This window comes from Bos grunniens, chromosome 1 (assembly GCF_055505025.1).
Source record: "Bos grunniens cultivar Pamir isolate PY7600 chromosome 1, Bosgru_T2T1.0, whole genome shotgun sequence".
NCBI classification, from domain to species: Eukaryota; Metazoa; Chordata; class Mammalia; order Artiodactyla; family Bovidae; genus Bos; species Bos grunniens.
Window position 1 is genome coordinate 15,034,727 of NC_141165.1, and position 17,219 is coordinate 15,051,945.

At 53.0% G+C, this 17,219-nt stretch overlaps 1 protein-coding gene and 1 long non-coding RNA gene across 3 annotated transcripts in view; one reads left to right on the forward strand and one right to left on the reverse strand.

Annotated features, from left to right (window-relative positions):
- The window catches only part of ABCG1 (ATP binding cassette subfamily G member 1), a 65,468-nt gene that overhangs the window by 20,076 nt on the left and 28,173 nt on the right, over window positions 1–17,219 (reverse strand). For both annotated transcript variants that reach the window (XM_086315687.1, XM_086315677.1), the window contains exons 3-4: window positions 2,514–2,631; window positions 1,230–1,362 (exon numbers count right to left, since the gene is read on the reverse strand). In XM_086315687.1, coding sequence (XP_086171813.1) covers window positions 1,230–1,362; window positions 2,514–2,631 — 251 coding nt within the window. The remainder of the gene's footprint in view (window positions 1–1,229; window positions 1,363–2,513; window positions 2,632–17,219) is intronic.
- Window positions 12,780–15,440, forward strand: LOC147379038 (uncharacterized). The gene is made up of 2 exons (XR_015131969.1): window positions 12,780–12,907; window positions 14,237–15,440. It is a non-coding gene; the product is annotated as an uncharacterized LOC147379038 (long non-coding RNA).

A 17,219-nucleotide genomic window follows, 5' to 3' on the forward strand; every position in this document is an offset into this window, starting at 1 on the left:
GAGAGGAAGCCTGGCCCCGTGTGTGTCAGGAGTGCAAGACAAGACCTCTCTTGTGGAAATCCATGGTGAATGCTCGTCTACTGCCCAAGCACGAGGTAGACTATCTGGGAAGGTCCCCAATGTGCCAGGAGAGGCCTGGAGACCGGGCACTGCCTTGCACCGCAGATGAGATGGCAGAGAAGCAGGCAGCCCCACGGACCCATGCTCCATCATGGAAAGGGCTGCCCACTGACTTCCTGGCTGGGAGGCTCCCTAGCAGCTTCCACAGCCCACAGCGGGTCAGTGTGGTCCCTGTCCACCTGGCACAGGGCTAGGTCACAGTCTGCCCAAAGAGTACAGACCACGCCAGGCCATCCTAGACCCCGCTGTACAAGATGCCTGGACTAACCGCTAAACTCTCCAAGGCACCCTTTCTCGTGTGGTTGTGTAGGATTACATGTCTGATGACCTTGCTGGACAACGTGTGTGTGGGCCTGAGACCCAGCAAGTGAGCAGCAAACACGTGTTTTATACCCACCTGGCAGGCAGATGAGTCAGAGGACAAGACCCTCAGGGCCCTAATCCAGGCACCAGACTGCCTGGAACTTTGGCCAAAGCCATATAACACCAATGGGAAGAAAAGACCCTTGACCCATGGGCCTGAGACTGAGGTCACCCTGGCAGTGGTCCCCCACATCAGCCAGGTTAATCACGTTCTCAGAAACCTGGCCTCAATTTTGCCATCTGGGGTCTACAGGGCCTTGGGAGGCTGCCTTGGGTGAAGCTGTCCACACAGCACGTGGGGTCAGAACTCTGTGTGAAAGTGGGGTGCCAGTGCCACTCCGCCTCATGTGGAGGGTGGGGGGTAGATGCAGGTGAGGGCAGGGTACAGGTGCCGCTCCGCCTCATGTAGGGGATGGGGGGTGGATGCAGGTGAGGGCAGGGTACAGGTGCCGCTCCGCCTCATGTAGGGGATGGGGGGTAGATGCAGGGGAGGGCAGGGTACAGGCGCCGCTCCGCCTCATGTAGGGGATGGGGGGTAGATGCAGGGGAGGGCGGGGTACAGGCGCCGCTCCGCCTCATGTAGGGGATGGGGGGTAGATGCAGGGGAGGGCGGGGTACAGGCGCCGCTCCGCCTCATGTAGGGGATGGGGGGTAGATGCAGGGGAGGGCGGGGTACAGGCGCCGCTCCGCCTCATGTAGGGGATGGGGGTGGCCAGGTGTGGGGCTGCGGGCCCCAGGACGCTCACCATCATGGCCTCTTGCACGGTCAGGTGCGGCAGCAGCAGGTCGTCCTGCATGATGTAACAGGACACCTTCCGGAAGCAGCGCAGGTCCCGAGGGAGCCCGTTGATGAGGACCTCACCCTTCATGCCGGTCTCCCTGCAGGGTCAGCGAGAGGACGTGTCAGCCCGGCCCCTCCTGCACCGCCTCCCCCTCCTCCAAGGCTGAGGGAGGGGGGAGACCACAGCCCCTTCCAGCATCATCCAGCTGGACCAGTAGGGACACCAAGCTGGGCATGGCCAGGACACCCAGATCAATGCTCAGAGGAAGGAACCCCAAGAAGAAAAGGCCCAGTGTGAAAAGGGAGGGGAGAACAAGTGTGGGCCTCTCTGGGATCTCACGTTCATTGCAGGTGCCTACGGACCAAACCAATACATGGATGCTCCTACCTGTGGACATGAGGCCCCATGCATGCCCCTGGCTTTGCAGGGTTTATAAGATGAGCATATTAACAATCCTGTGTGTAGCCTCGGTTATATCAACTCCCCGAAAGGCCAAGACTCTGCAGCCCAGGGTGGGACCGCTAGGTAGGTCAGAACCAGTTTCTGAGGGCAGCATGAATCTGATGCTGACTGGGAGGGACCAGTACAGGCTCCCCAGGCCCAGGTGGCTCAGAAAAGAAGAGGGAGTCTGGGCCCTGGACCCACTAGATTGAGCAGACGGGGAGTTGTTCTCTCAGACCACAGTGGAAGTGCGGCATCCTGGGTATACTGTGGAGACGGAGGGGCATGGCCCCACCAGCCACACTCACTCTCCCACTCAGACGCACTGGGCATCTCTACTGTCCAGTACGGCTCTGGTGCATCATCGCAGCCCAGGGAGGTAGAGGGAGCCGCAGGCATCCTACTAGGATCCACCTTATCCTGTGCTGCCTCGTTGATGCCACGGAGAACAGAAACACAGAGAGTCTATGGAGACCAGTGAGATTACACCTGCTCTCCAACTTCGTCCAGCCCACTACTACGACCATGGGCCCTGGGGTGGGTCCCTTCTTTCCTCCAAGGAATGGGTTGGATCAACTGGCTTCCCAGGGCACTAGGCTGGGAGACCTGTCTCCAGGTTGCCACATGTGGCTCCAGGATGGTGCTGGGCAGTCTGGGCAGGAGTGTGGGTGTGGGGTGAGCTGAAAAATGACTGCATTCACCAAACAGAAGCTGCTCCCCTGAGGCTTCTCAGAGCCTTAGAAAGTGATGGGGTGTCCCATCAATGCCGCTGGCCCCTGGCCGACCACTGGCTGAGGGTCTGCTCACCTGTATCCAGCCAGGATGTTCATGAGTGTGGACTTCCCGGCCCCAGAAGGACCCATGATGGCCACCAGCTCTCCACTGTTGAACTTTCCAGAAATGCCCTTCAAAAGGGTCTTGTATCCTGTGAAAAAAGGATCACGTTCATTTCCAGCCATCCCAGGACATAGTGGCTCTGTCCCCAGCGCTACAGAGGCAAACACAGAGCATGTAATTGCAGACCCAAGGCCACAGGCCAGGGTTTTCACCCCACAGTATTTATAAAAACGCTGAGTTCTGGGCACGAAAATGGACCTCCTGTCCTTTAGATGCCTCTGCCTACTTTCTCAGTTGCATTTCATGGGTTATATTAGTGATAAGTACCAGTGGGTGTACAATGGCTGTAGCATTTACAAAGCCCTTTCCTGGACATCACCTAGGGCAGCCGTCCCTAACCTTTTTGGAACCAGGGACCAGTTCGGTGGAGGACAATTTTTTCCACGAACCATGGGGTAGGGGATGGTTTGGGGATGATTCAAGCACATTAATTGTGCACTTTCCTGCTATTGATATTATTATTACATCAGCCCCACCTCAGATCATCAGGCGTTAGATCCCAGAGGCTGGGGACCCCTGATCTCAGGTATGAGGAATCCATATGACTTACCTATTTAAAATCTATATTGGTATAAATTATTTATATAGAATTTATCCACATTTGTAATTAAATGTTTCACATGCTAATAATTCATTACTAATTGAAAGTTTATCATTTTGCAGTTATACCACATTGCTCTGGACTTTCTGCCAAATCTCCATCAAAGAGCCTTGTGAAAGGGCAAAAAAAGAACTACACATGCCAGACAGTCAGTTACTTCTTTTCAAGCAGACGGTTGAAGATCTTAAAAGATCCCACGTGCCGCAGTGGGACCTAACACAGTCAAATAAATAAATTTTGTTTTTTAAAAAGGAATCAAATAGAGGCAACTAGATTCATCTGAAGATTCCTAATTCAGAGACAGTTCTCATTGAAACATTGAGAAACAATGTTTCTCAGAGAAACATTGCCAGGACATGCCCTTAAATGATCAGAATTGGGCAAATTCAGCATTCTGGTTCCCCACGCAGAGCTGAAAGGGGCCTGATGAGGACAGGGCCTTTTGGGTACCTGACGAGCCCCTAGTGACTCCCCAGGCCCCAAACCCATGTTTACTCAAACCCCAGCCTGGGTCTAGGTCTCGGCATCTTCTCCCAGTGGCCTCTCTTCTTTCACAGATGGGAACCCCAAACCCCCACTTGTCACCAGGTGCCTCCCTGATTTGAATGGGGAGTCAGTCCCTGAGGACTTTTTAATCAGGCCGAGAGAAGCAAAGGGCAGGAAGCTTGCAGCCTTGCGACTTGACTCATTATGGGGAGTGGCGGTCACCAGGGAGACCTGAGACAGTCATCCTGGGGGGAAGGGACCGAGTGGCAGATGGACAGGTTGAAGGGTATCTGGGAGAGCCGCTTAGGTCCGCAGGCAAGTCAGATTCTTGCCACTGGGATGTCAGTGATGGCAGGTGGACAGACACACAGCAGGGAAGCCAAAGAACACAAGGGTAGGGGTCAGCGACCCTGAAAGGTTACACCTGCCCAGCCGTGGGCACAGATGGAAGAGCTGGGGGACAGCAGGGACCCCCCACGGCGGGTAGAGCCCCAGACTGGGCTCTGTCCACATGGGAGGGAGCTCTGTGGAGGGGGACCCCAGGGGACTGGTGTGACGTCACCGAGAGAGCACTAATGCCAGGCATCTGCTCATTACTGGTCTCCTGGGGGGTGCAGGCAGCCTTGGGGTTACTCCAGTGCAAACCTTCCTTCAGCTCTGTGCTTCCCTGAGTTCAGAACTAGCCAACCCCCAGCTGGTCCCCTGAAAACCGGGGCTGCCCGAGGAGGTATGTGGCTAAGTTGACCACCAGCCACTTGGAGGTCATGTACATTCTGGATCATGATGCCTGAGGGCAGTCTTGCCATGGGGGTCTGTGAGGCCCCTTCCCTCGGGCAGGGGACCATGGGAGCTGCTCTCTTTGGGACCCTTGATGATGGGGTCCACACGAGGGCACTGGATAATAGTAACACTTCCAGGGACCTCACACAGGCTGTGATGCCCATGGCCAGGATGCCAGGAACAGACCCGAGTCTGGGACCTGGGGGAAGCATCAGCCTTTCAGGGGAAAAGGCAGACATACGGGGTATAGACTGTGGTCTTGTCATTCACAGCCACCAGCTTAGAACTGGGGGTCTGACTGTGGACCCCGGGCTAAACCAACACACCTGGAGCCGAAGGAGTTATCTGCCTCCCAGCCCATTCCTAGGAGGGGGCGTGGGCTCCCAGGGGGACGGGGAGGGACATGACGCAGAGCTGGCTGGCCAAGAAGTGTCCCTGTGTGTGCTCCACCCTCTTGGGCACCGCGTTTATATCAGAAGCCTGCTTTTCTTTTAAAACGACAGACCTGTATTTGGGATTGAAGGTGACACTGGACTCAGAAGTCCAGGAGGCATCCCCCTGCACCCACCCTGGATGGGCCAGGATGGGAGGACAGGGCGTGCTCTGCACTGGCCGAGGGCTGGGGAGCCAATGGGGGGCACTCCTGTTAGAGTCGAGTGTGTGAGCGAGTTGGTGAACACAAATGCATCCCTGTGCTTAGTCACTCAGTTGTGCCTGACTCTTTGCGACTCAATGGACTGTGGCCTGCCAGGCTCCTCTGTCCATGGGATTCTCCAGGCAAGAATACTGGAGTGGGTTGCCATTTCCTTCTCCAGGTGCATCCCGGTATTTATGTAACGAGCTCGTCCTTCACTGCAGAGTCTGGTGTCTGATCCCCATATAGAAACATGAAATTGAGATGCTCTACCCCACCCCACTCCACCCCCCTGCCCTACTTCCCAGAGGAAGCTCTGCTTGGCCCAGCTTTTGGTATAATGGATAAACCGCCTCCTCCGAGTCTAGAGGTCACTTGTCTACACAGGTGCAGATCCTGGGCTGCTCTTTGGATCTGGCCGGTGAGCACTCAGGGGATTGTAAGCACATACACCTCCTGAGAGGAAGAGCCACCCAGTGCCCATCAGCCCCACACAGGGCATGAGTGCTCTGTCCTTAAAAGGTCCAGCCCTGAAGGCAGGTCAAAACCCAGACCCGGGATGACAGGAGGGATGGAGAGACAGAAACAGAAAGACAGACAAGACAGAGAGATGATAGTGCCTTGGGCACCCATCACAGGGAAGGAAACTCTGCTTAGACCCTGGGTTCAGCGGGGCAGCTTTGCTAGCATCCTCTCAGACGGGAAGGACACGGCCTGAAACGAGAAGCTGGGGACCAACAGTGGGAGTGTTGACCTTGACCTCCTTGACCTCCAACTCCAGGAGCGCTGGAGCAGATGTGCTGGTGAGTGGGGGGGCGGGGTGACACTGGGGGGCAGCAGATGGAAACCCATAGTTTCCAGCCAGCCTGGGCCAGTCTGTCTCACAGCCCTGGATGCTTTACATCGAGGGGATGTTCAGGGGGTCTTCATGGGGAAAAGGACAAAAGTACAATGTGATGTCTGGTCCTGGCTGAAAGCCTAGTTATGCCCCAGCAGTTAGAGGAAATACTATTGTTGGAAGGGTGGCTAGAGCAGGTGCCCAGGGCACGGGAGGACAGAGCATCTGTGGGAGAAGAGAAGCCCAATACAGAGGAGGAGCAGACCTGATTGAGAATCCCCACAGCCCCCACAGGCCCACAGGCCCAAGGGCACCCAAGGATCATCTTGCCTGGCTTGTCTTTGGTGTTCAAGAGCAGTCTGTGAGAAGCAAGATTCATTTTCCAGAGTTTTGCTTTACAAATGCCCTTGCTAAGCATGCTGTGTTTTATAAAGACATACCATAACATTTCAAGCGACCCCGTGGCTCCACTAAACTCAGAATTGGTTGACAGACCCTGTGCCCTGCCCAGCGGGTATTAGGAAGGAAAACCATGAGAGTAAACCCGTAAAGGCTTTCTCCATAAACACCGCTGAGGACGTGAAAATGAAGCCAACTGGAGGTGTCTTTTCCACAATCTAATCCTTTCTCCAAAATCACTATGGATGGTGACTGCAGCCGTGAAACTAAAAGACACTTGCTCCTTGGAAGAAAAGCTATGACACACCTAGACAGCATATTCAAAAGCAGAGCTATCACTTTGCTGACAAAGGTCTGTGTAGACAAAGCTATGGTTTTTCCAGTAGTCCTGTACAGATGTGAAATTTGGATCATAAAGAAGGCTGGACGCTGAAGAATTGATGCTTTCGAATTGTGGTGATGGAGAAGACTCTTGAGAGTCCCTTGGACTGTAAGGAGATCAAACCAGTTAATCCTAAAGGAAATCAACCCTGAATATTCATTGGAAGGACCGATGCTGAAGCTGAAGCTCCAACACTTTGGCCACTTGATGCAGAGTCAAGTGGCTGGAAAAGACTCTGATGCCAGGAAAGATTGGAGGCAGAAGGAGAAGGGCACAGCGAATGAGATGGTTGGATAGCATCTCCCACTCAGAGGACATGAATCTGAGCAAACTCCAGGAGGCAGTGAAGGGCCGGGAAGCCTGGCATGCTGCAGTCTATGGAGTCACAAAGAGTAGGAGCAACTGAACAACAAAAACAAATCCTTTCCAAGGGGAACTGAGATATGTTCAGAACATCCACAGTCCATTCAGCACCCGCCTGGTGGGGCTGTATTTATCTATAAAAAGCGGAGATAAAGATGCTTGTTAACAGTTTGCATGAAGCGAAAACTGAAGGCTCTGTTATACCTGCAGTGAGTTACTCTTACAACGTTAGCAATTTGGAAAGAGCCTGTCCGGACATTCTGCATTTGGGGAATGAAGGACACTCTGAGCAGGCTACTTTTAAAGACAATGCCCATCCACCAAACCGAGTGCCCAAGGGGAGCCTGAAATCTGATACCTGCCCCCCAATGCACCCCTCCTTCTGCCTCCTGACCCCCTCAGCTCCAGGAAGACATAAGCAGAGCCATCTTCTGAAGCTCCACGTCCTACGTGTGCAGTGGTGCCTGGCGTGTAGTGGTCACTGAGAAAGTGTCTATGACATTAATAATCAGAAGGTGAGCTCTTTGCACAGGTGAGCTCAGAGTGATGGCCAGTATCTCAGGCACAGCCATTTGGATGTCACTTCTTTCCAAGCCACCTCCAACATGACCAGACCCCTCTGGTGAGTGTTGGGCTAGCAGGATATGGCCAGGAGCTTGTGGAGGACCAGCGGCCTGGATGGTCTCCAAGATTAACCCACCGAGGGGGCACTGCCTTAGGGATGGGCACTGTTGCCCCTCTGTGTCACATCCCTCTGTGTTATACACCCAGTCGTCTGTAAACTCTTACGTACTAGCAGTCAAAATGTGCATGTTCTATCACTTCCGAGGAATCCCTTTTGATGCAAATTTTACCGAAATAAAGAAAGTGTGTGTGTGTGTTAGTCACTCAGTCGTGTTGGACTCCTTGTGACTCCATGGACTGCAGCCTACTAGGCTCCTCTGTCCATGGAATTCTCCAGGCAGAAATACTAGAACTGGTTGCCATTCCCTTCTCCAGGGGATCTTCCCTACCCAGGGATCAAACTTGGGTTTCCTACATTGAAGGTGGATTCTTAGCCATCTGAGCCACCAGGGAAGCCCGACATATAGAATACAGAGAGGAAAGGGAACACATCGGTAGTGTACACATGGCTCCGTATACCTCCCGCAGACGGAACCACCCAAGGAACAAGCCCTGAGATCAAGAAATGGGATCCACAGAGCTTCTGGAGGGTCCTCAGGCCCCCTGTCATCACTTCAGTGTGGGAATTGCTTTTGAATCTTAAGCAGAACCCCTGGGCTGTTGAGTTTTAATCAGGGAAACACCTTTCCCAAACAGAGGGAAAAACCGGTAATTTCCTCCCTTGGAAATGCAGACAGCTCTCCTTTGCTACGGAAAAATTAAGAAACACCCCTTAGACCTTAGACGGGAAATTGCTCCTTTGTCCCCCCCCCCACCCCACATGGGGAGTGCCTGTTTGAAGGCCTGTGACCCCAGCCTGGTGGTGGGATACCCTTCCCCCAACTTGGCCAGACAGCAGCCCCTGGGATGAGCTAACTCTTGTCCAGAATGCACCTCAGGAAGTGAAGTGAAAGTCGCTCAGTTGTTACCAACTCTTTGCGACTCCATGGACTGATGCAATTCTCCAGGCAAGGATACTGGAGTGGGTAGCCTTTCTCTTCTCCAGGGGATCTCCCCAACCCAGGGATCAAATCCAGGTCTCCCACATTGCAGGCAGATTCTTTACCAGCTGAGCCACAAAGGAAGCCCCAAGTCAGGATAGCAGGGAGAAACAGCGACTGCCTGCTGTTGCATCCTCTATGTCAGCTAACAGTGCGAGAAACGGTGCTTGTCAACACCTCCGAGCTTCTGTAAGGCCGGCTGGGTCCCGGCATGGATTTTTTCACTCTAGAAACCTGCCCCTGAAGGAGGGGTTGGGAGCAGCCCCCCACCCCTCGGGAAGCGTCAGCCCTGGGCACCCTCATCTGGGTCAGTACGGGCCAGCTCTGCAGTGTGTCCATCTTCATGCCCCACAGCAGGCTGAGTCCCAGATGCTCTCCGTATAGCGCACAAGAGGAGAAGCCAGGGCTCAGAGAGGGTTCATGACCTGCCTGAGGCCACACAGTGGCTGAGCAGAGAACCCAACATTCCAACCACTTCTCTGCCCAACCCCAGAGCGGCTAAGAACCTCTGCCAGTGCGGGGAAGTGCAGCTGGGGGGTTCAGGCAGCCAGCTCCCCCCACCCCACTCTCCCTCCACATGCAGGCTTGCTCCCAATGAATCCCAAGCATGTGTGCGCTAAGTCACTTCAGTTGTGTCCAACTCTTTGTGACCCTATGGACTGTAGCCTGTCAGGTTCCCCCGTCCATGGGATTTTCCAGGCTAGAATACTGTAGTGGGTTGCCATTTCCTTCTCTGGGGATCTTCCCGACCCAGAGATCGAACTCACATTTCTTGTGTCTCCTGCATTAACAGGCGATTTCTTTACCACTAGCACCACCTGGGAAGCCCTAATGAACCCCAAGGTCAGCTCAATTCGGGAATGCGCGTTCAGTCTGCTGTTGCAAGAAATATTTAACAGAGGATAGGAATAAACATACACCTTCCGCCTCAAACACGAGATGCCCTTGGTCAGCAAAGGCCACGTGTGCCACCCGGGTACTAGCAGCCTCTCCCAGTGTTGATGTGGGAAGATGCTATGGGAGCCAGGCCCCTAGCCCCTCTGTGGCTCCAAAGAGCTCCCAACTTGACCAATCACCTCTCATCCTTCAAATTCTTTTTCACTTTGTGAAACATTCTTGAGTTTGTTTTGCTTTGTTTTTTCAATAAAGAAAACCAAAAGGTCTTGCCAGGACATGGGAAGCTTCTTTGGTCTGGGGGGAACTCAAGCCCCGCTTCTGAAAGGACCTCTCGCTGGGAGTGGGGTCTGTCCTCCAACCCAAGTGGATGCTCCCAGCCCCTCCTTGTCATAAAACCCTCTGCTGGGGAAGAGCAACACACAGACCTGTGTAGGGGGTCCGGAGCAGCAGTGTTGCTGACACATCGGGGTCTGCCGCCCCTCAACACCATCAGGCCCTCGACCCTGTTACCTGCAGAAAATGACAAGCAGCTTGTCCTTCATCTCCAGCTCCAGGGGCCTGCTCACTCAAGTTTCATTTAACAAGCTTCGGGCTTTTTAACAAGGGCTGGCTTTTCTAGTGAGATCCCAAGGTCAGTCCGTCTGTTTTCAAGCTCACCACACAGAGGTCAGTGGTGTAGGTGGGCTGGCTGGAAGTCCAAGGCCACAGCAGCAGCTCGGCACTCAGACCCCTCCAGGGGGTAAGTGTGCCGTAAAAATACTGTGCTCAAACCACAGGGACCACAGCTAGCATGAGTCTCGGATCTCCCTGGTGGTCCAGGGGTTGGGAGTCTGACTGTCGACGCAGAAGAACGTGGGTTCCATCCCTGGTTCAGGAAGCACCACGTGTCACGGGACAACTAAGCCCGTGTGCCATAATTACTGAAGCCCGCACACCCGAGAGCCCATTCTCCACCACAAGAGAAGCCACCGCAATGAGAAGGTCACGTATCAAACTAGGGAACATCTGCATTCGGCAATGAAGACCCACCACAGCCATAAATAAATAAATATCTTGGGGGGAAAGAAAAAAGGTAAGTCTCATCACAGAGAAGGGTCCTCGATGGACAGAGAGATGCTGCCTGCAGGAGAGAGAGGAATAGAACTGCCCATATTCCCCTCCACACCCCAACCCGGTCCCCTCTCAACAGCCCCCAGGGTCCCCACACCCATCAGCCAGGCTCCAGGACAGAGTCTCAGATCCTGCAGTCCGTATCCTCATTGGGAGACCTCCCCTCACACAGGAACAATAAGACACAGACCCAACCACCCACTCTAACCCCACTCCCATCTCCACACACCCAAGAGGTCAGTTTTCCAAATAAGAACCCAGACCACTGTCATCACTGACCATCTGACCACCAGGGACATCCAAAATCCCTACAGATGCCTCCTCATCCAGTCCACCTGTAGCTACAAAGAGGCCCCTGAGCTAGTGGGGTGGGTAGGGGTGCCTTGCGCCATCTGAACATGGCTGCTGGGGATTCCATGTAGAAAGGGAGGCAGGAGGACACTGGCGACAAGCTGGCAGCTCACATGGAAATGAGGGCCGGGGGACTTTGAGCAAATCCCCATTTCTGGGCTGTCTTTCTATTTGTTCTTTCTGCTAATGGATATTTTCCTGCCATCAGCTCCTCGGCTCCTTGGCAGAGTGGAGGTGGGGGCACAGGGAGGGTGGGCACAGAAACTGACCACCTGTCCTGCCTCTTGCTGTCACCTCTGACACCCCCAGTCGGCGGGAGGAGATTCAGACCCAGGTCTTTAATCACCGGGACTCCATATGTGCATCTCCACATTCCCCCTGCCCCCCCTGCAAACAGCAAGCTCTTGGATATTTCGGGCAGCTCTTTTTAATGCTCACAACCCAAAAAGGACCACAGCAAGATCATTCAGAGGGAACACAAGGAAGGGAGAATAGGGACTTGCAGGCACCTCCTGGTTTCAGCACAGTTCATGTGTCACCGAGTGGCAAGACCCTGGCTTGTCAAGTGCTGACAACTCACATCTCAGGCCCTTTGGGAGGAGTCGGGTTCCAGCTCAGCCACCATCGAGCTATGGGACTTGGGCCAGCTCCCAGAAACGCCCACAGCCCAGTCTCTGGTTCCCACCTTGGGGCAGAGGTTAAGTGTCCACTCTAAACATGAGTGGCCAGGTCATCAGCTTTACCCGAGAGGTGACACAGGGTCCTCACCTTCCTCCACGGGCTCATCCAGGAAACCCTGATCCTTTGCCCTTCCTGCCCTGTGAGCCCTGACACGACTGGTGTTAACAGAATAACACACCCAGGATACCATGACCCTCATGTAGTGGGACTGACTGCATGGAGGGAAGCACCTCTGGAGGCCATGACTGTGGGCACCAAATGCAGGCACAATTGCCTGATGGGCACAGAGACATGGTTCCAGCAATCTTGCCAGTCCACAAGATGAGTGACAGTTAGGACAGCAAGGGGCTTCCCTAATAGCTCAGTTGGTAAAGAATCTGCCTGCAATGCAGGAGACCCTGGTTTGATTCCTGGGTCGGGAAGATCCACTGGAGAAGGGATAGCCTATCCCATTCAGTATTCTTGGGCTTCCCCTATGGCTCAGCTGGTAAAGAATCTGCCTGTGATGTGGGAGACCTGGGTTCAATCCCTGGGTTGGTTAGATCCACTGGAGAAGGGAAAGGCTACCCATTCTAGTATTCTTGTCTGGAGAATTCCATGGACTGTATAGTCCATGGGGTCGCAAAGAGTTGGACACAACTGAGCGACTTTCACTTTCACTTTAGGAGAGCAAGAGCAAACAATGGCTGACTCCTCAAAAGCCGCACCAGCTTGGGTCACCTCCATTGTTCCCTGGGCCAACATGACGCCCCCACCAGGGAGGACCCTAGGAAGTGCTCCTTGAATGACTGGTTGGATGGCGGCGATGACAGGGCTCAAACCCTGCAGACTAGGAGTTGGCAACTCATCTCTTTAAGGGCTAGATCATCAATATTTTAGGCTCTGCAGGACACACAGCCTGTCACAACCACTCAGCTCTGTGGTTTTTACCACAAAAGCAGCTAGATGAAATGAACGGATGTGACAGCATCCGGATGAAGCTCTACTTAAAGAACCAGGAGGTGGGGTGAGGGGTCTGGTCCCCAGGGCATTGTTGCCAGCCCTACCCTAGGACCCTGGAGTACCAGCCATGCTACTTCTGGCCTCGTCATCCCTCTGGGAGGTTGGAGGAAGGCCAGGTAAGGAGGGGGCACAGTTCTGGGGGAGATCAGGAGAGCTGGGGTGTGCCTGGGAGGAAGGCATGCACTCTACACCCAGAAGTGAGGAAGAGCACTGCCCCGAACCACAAGTTGCTTTGGAGGGCATGGGTCTCCAGAATTCTAGAATGAACCAGGCTAGCTCAGCCAGCAGAGGGGTGACAGCCTGTGGGTATGCCAGGTGCTAGGACAGCTTTGGGTTGGCTCTTCTCCCATCCCTCCCAGACTTCCCATCATGCCACCCGTCAGGAGTACCACCGGAGCCATGGCTTTGAGGGCCACCTGCAGGCCCCTCATCAGAAGCCCTGAGGGCAGGCACTAGCAGCTGCCCTAATCCCATGACCCTTCTTTAATAGGACGTCCCAGCCCACGTCTCCAAAGCTTACCAGGAACAGCAATGTCACCCACAAGTTGTCATGTGCCATCTATCTCTACAAGGGTCAAATCAGGAGCTGCTACAGCTGCTGACCTTCAGCAGCCACTAAAGGAGTTCACGGTGGAGATCAGGAATGCAGCATCAGTGCTCTGGGAAAAACTGGCAGAACAGGTCTTCACATAGTTAGATATTTTCAGGAGAAGATTTTTTTGAGCCTAATTCTTTTATCTCCTTGTATCTAGAAAAATGTTAAAATCCTTTCTGGTGATGACTGTTCCCCATGATTAGCAGAAACCTTCTGCTAAAAATATGTGGTTAATTGCATGTACTCACCTTTCACCAAAATCACATACATACTGACCTCCTCCCCTGATTCTTTGGAGCAATTTCTCAGAGCTATCTGAGATGCTGCTCCCAGGCTATAGTCCTCATTTTTCCCCAAATAAAACTTAACTCATAATTGTCACATTGTGCTTTTTTTTTTTTTCCAGTTGACAGCAGAACCATGTTTAGAGCAATCCCCAACTGTAAGCCCCAGAGTAGTTTTCATGCCCAGATCTTGGAGACTAGGGGTGAAGAGAACTCTGGAGGGATGGGTGGGTGGGTGTGTGGGTGGAGGGAGGGGTGATGGGATTCACGCTCTGCCTCATTGTGGAGGTAGAATCATAATCTCCATGGATGTCCACATCCTAGCTCTTGGCATCTGTATGTTGTCTTTGCAGATGGGATTAAATGAAGAATATTTAGATCAAGAGATTATTCAGTATTACCTTGGTGTGGGTGTAGGGTAGGGGTGGTGCATGATGGTCCAAAATCATCACAAGGGTCTTTATGAGGGAAAGAAGGAGGCAGGAGAGTCAGAGGCAGTGGCAGGAGCTATGAAGACAGAGGCATAGAAAAAGAAATTTGAAGATGCTACTCTGTTGACTTTTAAGGTGGAGGAAGAGGCCATGGGACCAGGAACCAAGGTGTCTCCAGAGCGAGAAAAGGAAGGAAAGGATTATTCCCTGAAGCCTCCAGAAGGAAAGAAGGAACACAGCCCTGCTAACACTTTAATTTTATATTCTGACCTTTGGAATTTTCAGGTAGCAAATTTGTGAGGTTTTTTAAAAAAGTTTTAAAAAATGTTTTTGACTGAACTGAAGGGCCTGCAGGATCTTAGTTCCTCAACCAGGAACTGGATCCTTACCCCCTCCAGTGAAAGTGCGGAACCCTAATCTCTGAACCTCCAGGGAAGACCCACAGATTTGTGTGTTTTTAAGCCACCGAGTTTGTAGTAATTTCCATCAGCCACGGGAAATGAACACGCCCACCCTCACACTGCCCACACCAGCAGCATCCCTGCCAGGCCCAGGGGACCACTTCCCTCTGACAATAACTCCTACATGAGCATTACAGAGAAGCTACACTTCTCAGCCGGCAAGCATTCACAAGAGGCAGTGTCCTGAGAAGGAATGTTCTGGAAGTGATGAGAGCTGCTGTCTTGCAGCTTTCCCAGGGGTCCTTCTCCAGTCCAAGGTCCTTCTCAGACTCTCCTGTGCAGCTCATGTGGGCACGAAGCCTGGTTACATCATCTCCAGTACAGGTTTTTTCATGATAAGTTTAAAGGAGCTGGTTATGTGCCACGCAATTAAATACGGAAAGAAAGATAATCGGCCTTGGAGCTTCCAGTGGAGACCTCTGGAAAGGAGGGAGCACAGTGGTAGGAGGAAGCCTGGGGCTCACGACTGGCTGTGCTCATGGCTAGAGAGTGGCCATGCACAGGCTTCCCACCATCTTGGCCTCAGTTTCCCATGAGGAAAGAAAAACTTAGACTTCTCCAAATGTGAGTCACGTGGGGCTCTCCTGCTGAACCAAATGTCAGCTGAGGTTAAGGGGCGGGCTCCTACCCAAACAACCAAAGGTCCTGACATCAGGGCCGGAGACACGGAATTCCATCTGCAGACACAATGCTCCCAGCAAACACTGATGTTGAGATCACTGACCTGCAGAGCCTGGCCCAGAATCTTGTCTCAATCTGAAGCAGGTCTTTCATTTCAAAGAGATGTTTTTCAGTTGGTTCTGAACACTGACAACTAAAAAGAAACAAGGGAGCCCAAGCAGATTATAAAGGCAATAAACCTAGATCATTATTTTCAAGTGGATGTGTGCCTTCAATTATTTTTTAATGGTAAAATTTTGCACAGCAGACTCACAGAATCGTCAAGTGACACATTTTCTAGGTCTGCCAAACAAAACTTGCCTAACCCCAGGGCATTGCCTCATGCCACACACATCAGTGATCCCCCACTGCCCAGAACTGAGCTCATTGACTGCATATTTTCTCCGCTGAGAGGCAGAGACATAGGCAGACATTCCTACTCAATGAATGAAAATTAATGTCAATATCATGGGATGTGAAAATTACAGCAATCAAAGGACTGTCTGACGTGGTGAGCATGGAATCCTTCTGGATCCTTCTCCATGCTTGGGAACCAGGAAGGGGAAATGGGATGAATGATGGGAGAGGGAAGTGGGGTAGGGGGAGACACAGAGAAGGCATGTGTGGGCTAGAGGGGCTGCCTCGTTGGCTCAGGAGAGGACGAGCCATGTTCTGATTGGTCAGTCACCTCTGGAAGAGAGTGTAAAGGTTCCCTGTACTTGCCAGTGTTATCCAGTGTGCCTGAGTGCAGGGAGCAATTCAGCCCATAGCACAAGCTCCATCATCTTCGAAATCTCCTTTGCTGGCGTGATGACTTCACTCACTCCTGCCATGCAGGGAGGCACCTGTGGACTGCAGGCATTTCAGTGGCCAGTTCAATCACACCCTTAAGTGTGTGAGATTCCTCTTGACCACAGACTGAAACACATTCCAGTTTCTGGAGTGCTGGATCCAGTGTGGGAGGCAGTGCGCACAGTGGGCAGGCAGCCCAAGTGGGAGGTCTGTCAGAGTCTGGATGTCCCTGCATTGTCTTTCTCAGGGTCACTATCTTGTCCTCACGCTGCCTTGCCACAAGCTTTGGGATGAGGCTGCCTAGAGGAGCAGGATGGATGGAGGGTCCCAGCTCATCCATCCCCAGCACCCAGGAAATACTAGCACATGTCCTGCTAACTCTGCATCTCTCTTCATCAGCCCTGTGTCTCTTTAATGATAACTCCATAAACAACAAGGAATAATTCAGACCAGACGCTGGAAAATACTTCTGCAGAGCCGCCAGCCCCGTGGTCCCCAATATCACTGGCATGTGGGGTCTTCCTGGAGCTTTGAAAGCTATTCTGATGGAGTCGGTCTGGCCCCAGTGGCCCCTCCACCACCCTGGAGCTCAGCCCCTAGTTTGCTGTGTGACCAGGACAAGTTGCTTCAGCTTCCTAGACTCATTTCCTTACCTTGACCTTCAGGGTGTTTGTGAAGACAGAACAAGATCATGTGCTTGAAGGGCATCCAGAGGAGGTAGGTGTGCCCTTCCAGCAGGTAGGGGCTGGAAGAAGCCGTGGAGCTGCAGCTGCAACAGGCACAAAACGCACCTGGTGAACTGCAAGCCACCTGACAGTGACCTTGTCACCTGAAGACGGACAGCTGGGCCACCATCCTCATTCATGTGGACTGAGGACCCTGTGTGCATCCCGGTGCATCTGCAGGGAAGGGACACCCAAAAGAGCATCCACCCCAGGGTTAACATTCTGGACCTGGTTGCTCAAGCCTGTGATCATTTTCAATGAGCCAGAGCCCACTCTTGTTGGAATGTTCCAGAAAGCCTCTAGAGGCTGCTAGGTACAGAGCCCGGTCAGCCCCTGTGAAGAGGAACCTTGACCTCAGCCTCCCTGGGAGCAGGCCTGCCTCTGTTTACACTGTGAGAACTGCTGATTCTCAGTGGGTTAGGGTCCCAGACAACACAGCTGGCACACTGCAGTGACATCATTTCCTGTCGCCAGGCTCTA